Source organism: Talpa europaea (assembly GCF_964194135.1).
Source record: "Talpa europaea genome assembly, chromosome: 9".
Taxonomy (NCBI): Eukaryota; Metazoa; Chordata; class Mammalia; order Eulipotyphla; family Talpidae; genus Talpa; species Talpa europaea.
This window is the reverse complement of record NC_140076.1, coordinates 12,387,780-12,398,214: the sequence shown is the minus strand read 5'-3', so window position 1 is coordinate 12,398,214 and position 10,435 is coordinate 12,387,780. Positions and strand designations below refer to the sequence as shown.

General features: G+C 60.0%; 1 protein-coding gene across 1 annotated transcript in view; it reads right to left on the bottom strand.

Moving 5' to 3' along the window:
* Window positions 1-215: 215 nt before the first annotated feature.
* The window catches only part of EPHA8 (EPH receptor A8), a gene marked incomplete at both ends in the record, with an annotated part of 32,670 nt that continues 22,450 nt past the window's right edge, over window positions 216-10,435 (bottom strand). The window contains 12 exons of the mRNA XM_084241988.1: window positions 216-330; window positions 429-602; window positions 902-1,092; window positions 1,178-1,327; window positions 2,448-2,657; window positions 3,165-3,226; window positions 3,507-3,692; window positions 3,894-4,058; window positions 4,807-4,874; window positions 6,025-6,118; window positions 6,935-7,097; window positions 7,167-7,291. Of these exons, the coding sequence (XP_084098114.1) occupies window positions 216-330; window positions 429-602; window positions 902-1,092; window positions 1,178-1,327; window positions 2,448-2,657; window positions 3,165-3,226; window positions 3,507-3,692; window positions 3,894-4,058; window positions 4,807-4,874; window positions 6,025-6,118; window positions 6,935-7,097; window positions 7,167-7,291 (1,703 nt within the window). The remainder of the gene's footprint in view (window positions 331-428; window positions 603-901; window positions 1,093-1,177; window positions 1,328-2,447; window positions 2,658-3,164; window positions 3,227-3,506; window positions 3,693-3,893; window positions 4,059-4,806; window positions 4,875-6,024; window positions 6,119-6,934; window positions 7,098-7,166; window positions 7,292-10,435) is intronic.

Genomic DNA, 10,435 nt, shown 5'->3' with positions numbered 1-10,435 from the left:
GCATCTCTGGGCACCTGGCAACGAGGGAGGACCGTCCCTCCGCCCCGGAGACCACGTCCGGCATGCAGGTGCCTACGGCCCTGGGCTCCCGACCCCTGATAGCTCCAGGTCCTGCAGCGGAGTCTCTGCCTCCGCAGCACCTGAGAGGAGGGACAGAGGCTGGGGCCATCCCAGCTGGTCCCCTGATGTCCGGTGTGACCTGGGGTGCGGTGGGGTCAGAGGTGCCGGCGGGGCCCCTGGGTGCTAGTCAGCTGGGCCCTCATGGTCTGAATGCTGCCCAGGATCTTCTTCTGGTGGCCCATGAGGGTGATGCCCAGGGCGCGCACATCCCTGTGAAAGAAGGTGGCACTGACCAGGCTGGCATGAGAACAGGGCTGCCTCCAGCTGCATAGCCGGCCCTCTCCCTGGGGACCCCCAACCCCACTTACTGAGCATTCATTCGCAGCACCATGCCCAGCGAGGAGTAGCCGCCGGCAGCAAAGTGGTCCCGGTAGCGGCCCATGCGGATGGAGTCCAGCCAGTCCCCCACGGTGAGGCCCCCACCGCCACCCCCGCCGCCTCGGAGGTCAAAGCAGCTCCGAGCAAAGGCAGGAGGCGGGCACCTGGCACAGGAGCCCCAGTAAGTGATCTGCGAGGGCCTCTGCCTTCTTCAGGGACCCTGGCACTGGCCACCCTCAGCCTCCACCCGGCTCAGCCGCGGGCAAGGGCCTGAAGAGTGCCACCCCAGACCTGGAAGGAGAAAGCTGAGGAGGGCCCAGGCTGGACAGGGCTCGGGGCCCAGGTAGGGCAAAGGTCAGGGAAGGGTCAGGGAAGGGCCTAGGCTGGGCAGGGGTCAGGGCTTGGTGTGGGGCTGTGCTTGGGCAGCTGCCAAGCTTGGAGGTGCAACGTGGACGTCACACACCTGCTGACTGTGGCTGTGGCCCTAAGACTCTCGGGGCTGCGGATGAGCGCGTCCAGGACGCTGACTATGTGGGAGAAGCGAGGCCGCTGGGCACGGTCCTTGTGCCAGCAGTCGAGCATGAGCTGGTGCAGGGCACGAGGGCAGCCCATGGGCGCGGGCAGGCGGTAGCCCTCCTCCACGGAGCTGATGACCTGCAGGGAGAGCAGTGCTAACCTCCAGCCCCCCCCCCCCCCGCCCCGGGCCCCACACCACCCTGCCCTCGGATGCCGCACTCACGTCCCGGTTGGTCATGTTCCAGTAGGGCCTCTCCCCGTAGGCCAGCACCTCCCACATGACCACGCCGAAGCTCCACACGTCGCTGGCTGAGGAGAAGGTGCGGAAGGCAATGGCTTCGGGGGCCGTCCAGCGGATCGGGATCTTCCCTCCCTGGGGTGGACACGGGAGGGTTGAGGGTGTCTCTCCAGCCCAAGTCAGGGGACTGAGCCCTGGGGGCCTGTTCCTTGGCTGGAAAACTCAAAGTCCAAGGGGGAGAATGGCCTCTGCCCTCCAAGAGCACCTGTTCTGCTGGGGGGACCTGCACACAGAGCTGTGGTGAGAAGGGCCTGGCACATAGTAGGTGCACAGCAAATCCCAGTTGACGGATCCAAGCCTGAACTGGTGAGGAGGCCCAGAGAACAAGACCCGGCCTGTTCTGACGCCTCCTCTTCCTCCTCCTCTTCTCATCTGGTCACAAAATCCCTGCTCGGAGTGAAACCTTACTCTTTTTATTTTTTCCCACCACCCATCCTTTCTTTCCCTCTGAGCCTTTCTCCCTTCTGCCTCCCTCTTAGCTGCAGAGGTCCCGCTTCACGTACTACAAAGTAGAATATTTACAAATATTAAATATTTTGTTGAATCATCCCCGATGCAAATATCTAATACTTGTCTGCCATTCTGACTCACTTTTCTACACGCAACTCCCTTCACTTGCTGTAAATGCCAGCATCTCCTCTTCCCTAGGGTGCAGCAGCGCTCCAGGTGCCAGGGCACACCTGATCCAGGGGCCTGTCGATGGGCCGCTCGGTGTCCCAGCCCTGCAGTAAACGCTGCGGACACACCTCGTGCTTTTAACTTGCATCTCTCTTTGGGAGGGATGACGAACATTCCTGTGAAACCTTATTTAGGGATGGGGTGGTGGCAGAGGGACAGGGTGCGGGTGGGAGGCGGGACCCCCTGCCTACTCAGCCTCCTGCGTAAGCCACTTCTAGAGAAGCCAGATTTCCACGGCCTGCGTTTTGAAAACCCTCTCACCAAACTTTAGAGACAGATGTGGAGCCAGCGTGTGATCCAGAGACCCACCAACTCTTCCCACTGGGGACCCCGAGACACCCAGTGATAGAGGAAAGGTGGGTAAGGCTGCTCCCACTTCCCAGAAGGGAAACTGAGGTGCACAGAGAAAGGAGGACTTGCCCCCTGAAATTGCCAACTTCCTTAATGACATGTGGGGAGCACTCTGCACCACCGTGCCCCTCCCTGGCCCATCAGAAAGGGGGTGCGGGCTACGCACCGTGGTGGTATAGGCGGCATCGGGGTCGTCCTCCAGTACCCGCGAGAGCCCGAAGTCAGACACCTTGCAGACCAGGTTGCCGTCGACCAGGACGTTGCGGGCGGCCAGGTCGCGGTGGATGTAGCCCAGGTCTGAGAGGTAGCGCATGCCAGCGCCCACGCCCCGCAGCATGCCCACCAGCTGCATGATGGTGAACTGCCCGTCGTGGGTCTGCAGAGGGACACACCTGGGCTTCAGGAGGCTCTCTGCAGTTTGCAAAGGGCTTCTCCACATTTGCGGCCCACGCTCATGCTCTCATTGACACCCGCAACCCCGAGAGGCCGGCGCTGCAGATGGCCACTCATTTCGCGGGAGAAATGGAGGCTCAGAGAGCTTTAGGCCTGTGTCTGTGAGCACCCAGCAAAAAAACGGCAGGGTGGGGGCTGGGAAAGCAGTAATTTTCACCATACCCACCCTGCCTCCCAGCTGATGGGGCGCTCGGTCCCCACAGGGGCACCCCCTAGCCTGTGGCAAGCAGCGGGGCCTCTTGTAGCAGGGGCCAGAAAGGCAGCCTGGCTGCTGACCCTAAGCACCCCTCCCCACACCTGGCTCTCCTTCCCCAGGTCTGCGGGGTGTAACCTCCCAGGGGGTTCTGGAGGCCTGGCATCATCTCCCAACACCCACACCTGCACTTGCCACGCTCCCCTCTCCCACGGGAAAGGCAGGCGGGACACGCACCCGCAGGAAGGCGTCCAGGGAACCGTTCTCCATGTACTCAGTCACGATCATTGCCAGGCGGCCTGGGGAGGGGCACGGGTTGGGGGGCGTGTGAGGCGATCAGGGCAGCTGGTCAGAGACCCCAGGGTCATGCCTCCCTTCCATGAGCCTCCAGAACTGGGCTAGCCCTGAGGGGCCCCGGGGCCCCAAGTTCCCACTGGGGTCTGGGCTCCTCCAACAAGTCACTGGGACCTGGACCGGGGAGACAGGGTCCTGGCAGGGGCATGCCCAGGAGATAGGTCCAGAGACCTGTCTCAGACAGGAGGGGCTGTGAGACCGAGGCTGCCCTCGCCTGGCACCTACCACGGGTGACGACACCCTCCAGGCGGATGACATTGGGGTGATCGAACTGGCCCATGATAGATGCCTCACTCAGGAAGTCCCGCCGCTGCCTCTCCGTGTAGCCGGCTTTGAGGGCCTTGATGGCCACGGGCACGTCCCGCTGTCCTGGCACCCGCAGGCGCCCGTAGCAGACCTCCCCGGACTCTCCTGTGGGTCCCCAGGGGGGCAGGCGGGAAGAGAGTGGTGGGGCCTCCTCCCTGCAAGAGGGATGCCCGCACCCCCCAGCCTCGGCGCGCGACCTCTGAGCGGCCACACCAGGCTCCTCGGCTCCCCTCCACCTCTGCCCAGGTGCCCCCTCCCCAGGCGCCCTCTTGGGCTGTCCCCACCCACACAACCTCCAAGACTCACCTGAGCCGATGATCTTCTCAATGTGGATCCTGGAAGCCTCGATCTCCCGGGTCACACTGCGGCCCGCCCGGCCCGGCTCCTCGTAAGTGTGGGGCTCTGCGTAGAACTGGGGCTCCGGAATCTTCCCTGGCGGATGGTGCAGGGGCAGGAAGACAGGTGGCGGCGCTGAGGGGCCAAGACAGAACAGCGTTTATTGGGGTCCAGGAGGGCTTTCTCCCCCCTGCACTCCTGGGACTACAATGGGTCTGGGGGTGACGTGGACTCTCAGGGCGTGGTGGCAAACAGCAGGCGCCTAGAAAGTGCTTGCCAACTGGGGTCTCTGTGGTGTAGATTCGGGGTCTTCAGTGAGTTCTAAGCATGTCTGTCATTTTCTGGGGTCACCAGTAGAGTCCTTAAGATCTCCTACGTTGTTTTGCAGTAGGAATGTGGCAAAACATATTTCATCACCCATGCCGACTTTGAAAGTGGTTCTCCGTGTTAAGAAGGATGCTGAGGCTGCATCCAGGCGCGGTGAGGAGCAGCACTCTGGTGGTTGCTGATGTCTACTGTGTGCATGAAGTGGGTACGGAGGTAGTCAGCCCACCTTAGCTGTGTTTTCTAGGGTCTCTGCAGGGTCCCGAAAAGCTCTCTGTAGCAGGAGATTCTGTCCAAGAGTATATGCATCTCCCAGAACTATATGCGAAGCTGAGGGCATGCATTTGTGCATTCCCCTGGGGAGCAGCTCATTAGCATCCTCTGTGGGGTCTGGAAACCAAGAAAGGTGAGCGGCACCTGGAGAAGGGATCTCTGTGACGTCCCCCTGTCTTACTCTGGGGCTCGGCTCTTGTCTGCGGGCACCATCCCCTTCTCACCGTGCACTATCCCACCGCGGCCTCCTCTTTGGCCCTGATCCCAGGGCCCTGCACTCACTCACCCTGCCCGTTCTGATAGTGCATCTTCTCCTCGTCCGAGTCCTGGAAGGCCTTGCTGTAGCCACAGTGCCTGTGAGGAGAGCAGGGCCCGTCTGAGTCCACACCACTCCAGACCCCCGCACCCCTCAGGCCGAGCCAGGATTCCGCGTCTGCTCCTCTTCCCCTGTCAGGTCATCTCCTGCCTTTGCAGGGGCCTCCCCACCCCCAGGGGCTTGCAGCCCAGCCGAACGGGGGTATCCTTGACAAAATGTACACAGTCAAGTTCCCTTGGTCCTCACAGCAGCGTCTATGGTGTCAATAGCCCCGTTTTACAGGAATCATTCCTGGAGGTGGGGGTTGGAGATGGGGCTTCTGGAGCCAACTCTGCTGCGTGACCTTGGCCCGTCCCTCCCCTGTCCTGGGCCTCGGAGTCTCCGCCTATGGGGTGGTCCAGTTCCCGCTGTGTGGGGTCCCAAGTCCACACTGAGCACAGCACCCACATCCACCTCCCTCTGGAACACAGCGGGGAGGGACTGAGGTTTAGTCTTCAGGCTGACGAAGCCCCAGCAAGTGGGCTGACCTCTCTGCTCCCCAATTTACTCACCTGCAAAATGAGGCCAGAACCTCTACATTTACTCTTCCAGGGTTAAATGAGATGGGGATGGGCGTGTTGGGAGACCCGGCAGGGCTGGCTGGCGCATGGGTGTGGCAGGAGAGAAATTCAAAGTGAGACCTTGGGTTTGGGGCTTGGGCAACCCACTGAATGTGGTGCCACGTCCTAAGACGGGGGCGTGTGGGAGGTGCAGGTTTGGGGGAGTTGTTTGTGCAACACGTGTCCAAGCAGAGTGGGCAGCTGATCTCAGGGGAGGGGTCTGCGCTGGTGGCCTACATTTGGGGATGTCCATATGAAGGTGGCATTCAAAGTTGTTTGGGCCTGACAAGGTCACCCAGAAAAGATGGACCTGGGGAAACAGGAGCAAGAGAAGAATCTGGACAAGCCCTGGGGTCTTCCAGGATTACTGGTCATTCAGAGAGGAGGGGCTGGAAAGACGGGAGGCAGGTCAGAGAGGAGGGAGGAAAACAGGGGGTGGGTCAGGGCACAGAAGGCAAGAGACTGTCCCAAGATAGAAGACTGAGCAGGTGCATCTGTGAGTCTAGGCACTGGGGACCCTTGGATCCGAGGGGCTGGGGCAGGCGGGAGACATAGGACTGCAGGTTTGGCTGGGAGCGGGACCACCCACCTCTTCTTGCAGATGAGCAGGAGCAGAAGCACCACGAGGCCGGTGATGAGCGTCAGGCAGATCCAGACGATGGTCCGGGTGTCATAGCGGGGCCCTGCGGGCAGGGGGCCACGTTTCAGCCTTCCTCTGAGGTGCAGGGCTCAGGTGGCCCTCTCTGGGCTGGCGGGCTCCTCCCCGGCTGGGAGCCAGCCCAGAGTCAGGGCCCCAGCCACCTCCCCTGCCCCATCTTCCCCTTTCTAAGACCCTGCCAGCCTTGGCTTTCTGGCCCAACCTGGGGAGAGTCACTTTCTGAGTAAAGTTTTCTCATCTGTGCAATGAGAAGAAGATGCCTGTCCCGCCTATTGTTCTAATAGTACCACAGCTGAACGTGCTAGGAGCGGCACTTTCCAGCCTAGCGTCCCTCCCCACATCGCTTCCAGGGAGCTGCCAGGCTTAGCTTCAGTTTCAGGGCCTCAGAGAACTCTAGGAACTTACTCAAGGCCACACAGCAAGGGGGAGGGGCAGGGCAGGGATGCTAAAGGGCAACCTCAGCAAGCGCCAAGGAGCGAAGACCCGGAGAGGCTGGAGGTGGGGGCGGGAGTCCTGGGGCATGAGCGTGCCTCGGAATCACCTGAGGACCTGTTCAGACCCGCATTTACTAGGCCCCACCCCCAGGATTTCAGATTCCGGGCCCGGGAATCAGCATTTCCGATAGCTCCTGGTGCTGCTGCTGCTGGGCCTTTGGATTGACAACAGGGTATCGCACTGGCCAAGGGCATCGTGAGGCCGGCAAGTCACACTGACACCCAAAGGAAGCTGGCAGTGGTGGACGGTGTCTAGCCCAGCATTGGCACCAGCTCAGCACCTGCGGTCCGTCCCCTCAGACCCCTGCCTGGCCCACGCCCTCGCCCTCCCCGCTCCCTGCACTCACGGGGTTTCCCGGTCTCCACCTCCATGGCCTGGCTGAAGCGGCCGCAGCCTGCTGAGGTGCGGGCTCGGACCTGGAACACGTAGCGGGTGCCCGGCTTGAGGCCTGAGACGGTGGCCCTGGTGGTGACAGCCTTGAGGGTGGAGTAGCTCTGCATCTCCTTGTCCTGCCCACAGGAGGGTGATCAGCAGGGGCCCCCCGACCTGTCCCCTGCCCCCTCCTCCCTGCAGGGTACCTTCTCGTAGTACTTGATCTCGTACTCCAGGATGATGCCATTGGGCTGCTCCGGTTCCTGCCACAGCAGCGAGACGCTGGTCTGCCCCGCCCGCTCCTGGCGGATGACCACCACCTGCGACGGGGCTGGAGGGAGGCGGCTGGGTCAGACGGCCATCACTGGGGCTGGCTCTGCCCGCCCCTTCCCAGGTCCCACCTGCGGACCCAGGCTTGGGTCTGTGCCCAGCATGGGGATCTCCTGCCCGGGTCCGAGTAGAGCCAGCGCCTTCTACTCCTTCCAGCAAATCACTGGCCACTGCCCTGGTCAGTCACTGGGGTTGGTTCTGCTCTGGGACGCTGGGGCTGGCTTGCTTCAAATGAAGTTGGATGGGCCCGGCTTTCACTGCCTCCTCCTCCATGCTGGCCAGGCCCGTCCCAGGGAGCGTGCCGGGCCCACCCACCCCGGGGCTTGGTCACCATTGTCTCTATCTCCACGTCACCCACCCCTGCCCAAGTATTCTCAAGGTCACCCTTTGCCCCTCACTCGTTGATGGCCTCGCCCATCCCCCTATGTATCCATTCCTTCCCTCCCCCCTGCCTCAGTTATCCCAGGTGAGTCTCCAGGAAGGTGTGAGATGGAGGGACCTGCCCCTCCCAGGGCTGCTCACCTGCCTTCTGACTTCTGCTGCCACCTCCCAGGTGCCCCATCTACTCCACGCAGTCAGCGCTTGTCTCCTACCTGGGCATCCTATCTCCTGGGCACATTTGGGGACGCCCTAAGGTAGGGACTGCACACAGTAGGTGCCTGATATATTAAGAAGCAACTCCAGAGTTAAGATGGGGGCCGTGGTACAAGGGAGGCCCCGCCAGGCTGGGGCTGGAGGCGGGATTCACAGCCCAGCCTGCACGTGCTGGGGGGACAGGCAGCAGTCTCCCCACCCTGAAAGAGAAGCTGGCGGGCACCTATGCCAGGAGGCATGGGGGTCCACTGGGACTCCGTGTGTGGGAGACATGCCCGTGCTGGGAGGACACGGGTGCCTCTAAAAAACCAAGTGTCTGAGGCAAGGGGTGCTGTTGAGTGGGATGGATACAGAGGGCAATAAAGCTCAGAACGGGGAGGGAAAAGGGACAGGGCACCAGAGAGGGCTTCAGGGAGAGGTGGTTGTGAAGATGAGGTGAAAGGGTGAGGGGGAGAGAGAGGCAGAAGGAGCAAGTGGTCTCTGAGGACAAACCCGCCCATTTGCTCAGGGCCATTGTCAGCCCTGCTGCTAGCCTTGTGGCATCTAACCATGCCCCCCTAGGACTGCCTGAATACAGGGGAGGGGCTGGGCTAGGCTCTTACTGGGGGTCTGCAGGGCAAAGGGCCATTTCCGCTGGGTGTCAGGGTGGGCCTCCCTGAGCCTGATGCCAGCTGAGCTGAGGACTGAAGGCACCAGCCCTGGGAAGGTCACAGGAGGCCACGTCACTCCAGGGAGTGTTCAGGATAGGGACTGAGGCAGTGTGATTGTCAAGTCGGGGCCTTGGGAGGTAATGTGGTTGGATGAGGTCATGAGGGCAGGGCCCATGATGGGACTAGTGTCCTTACAGGAAGGGACAGCAGAGAGCTCTCATTCCCCCTAACCCCACCGTGTGAACTCAGGGAGAAGGCAGCTGGAGGGGGTTCTCACCAGAAAGCAACTGACCAATCACTTGACCCTGAACTTTAGGCCTCTAGAACTGTGAGCAATGATAACCCATAGCCTAAGCCCCCCAGTGCCTGCACTTTGTTTTGGGGGCCCCAGAGGACAAACGGAGTGAGGGGGAAGCTGAGGGTGGAGGGGTCAGGTTGAAGGGAGACCCTGGGGGACGGCTGGTGGGTGGATGCAGCATGGGAGAGAGTCAAAGATGACAACTTGGGGTTTGGGGCTTCAGTAGCCCCAAGGATGGAGGTGCCAAGTTCCAAAGGGGGGCACAGGTTGGGGCACGTTGTTTACCTGGGTGGAGATAGGAGTGGGCAGTGGATCTCAGGGGAAGGGTCTTGCACAGGTGACACACTTGTGGATGTGTATGAAGGTGGGATTCAAAGCCAGAGGCCCTGGTAAGGCTGCTCTGAGACCTGACACAGGTACATGAAAAAATGTTCAGCATCACTTTTAATAAGGGAGATGCGGGTCAGAAGCATGGTGAGATCCTCTCCCCCCACTGCGAACAGCAGATACTGAAAAGATCCCCAGCAAGTGCCACAGAGGATGTGCAGAAAGGGGGACCCTCTTGCGCTGTTGGTGGGGATGCAGACTGGCACAGCCATTTTGGAAAGCACTGAGGATTTACCCTAAAAAACGAAAACTATTGTACGACATGGCAGTCTCACTTCTAGACATCTCTCCGAAGAACATGAAACCATCGACTCAAAAACACTATATGGTTTTTTCAGCATTCTGTACTGGAGCCGGGATGGGGGAGCGGCCTCATGGCCGCCGACAGAGGACGGAACAGACATGTCCATGTGGACACCACTCGGCCACGAGGCACCATGAAATGGCACCACCTACGGCAAAATGGGAGACACTCCAGGGAATTATGTGTAGGAAAGAAAGTCAGAAAGACAAAGTCAAATGTTGGATGATTTCATAAAGTTGAGTATAAGGAATGACGGAGGATGAATTGACAAAGCAAAATAACTATAAACTAGAGGATGCTCATAGAGGAAACAAGGACTCTGAGGTTAAGAGGGAGCAGGAGGGAGAGAGGACCAAAGAGATATAAAGATGGTGGTGGGAAGAGGCCCGAGGTGGTTAACAGAAACAAGTAGTTCATTAAATAATGGAAAACAATGAAAGAAAACAATAAAATGGGTTAAAGACCTCACCAAGGAAGACATACAGGTGACAGGCATATGAAAGATGCTCTATGTCACATGTCATTAAGGATGGCAAATCGAAGCCACCACGTGACACTATCACACTCTGTTAGAAAAGCCAAAAGCCAAAACCCCAGACAATGACACAGCCAGGTATGTTAAAAAAAAAAGTTGGAAAGAAGAGAAGGCAGACCTCGGTAGGCAGACGGGGAGTCAGGGGGACCCAGAAGGGGTCCTCCAGGTTGTGCTGGCAAAGAGGTTGTGCTGGCAAAGATGGAGAAGGACAGGTCTGATAGATGGGCAGAAAATGAGGGGAGGGGGCACAGAAAGCAAGAGAATGTTCCAAGGAGGAGAAGAGAACAGGTAGGAAAGGCGTCTCTACCTGTGGCCACACGAGGGTGTGGATTTTCTCTGGACAGGTGGGAAATAAGACCTATCAGTTGCTCTGGAGG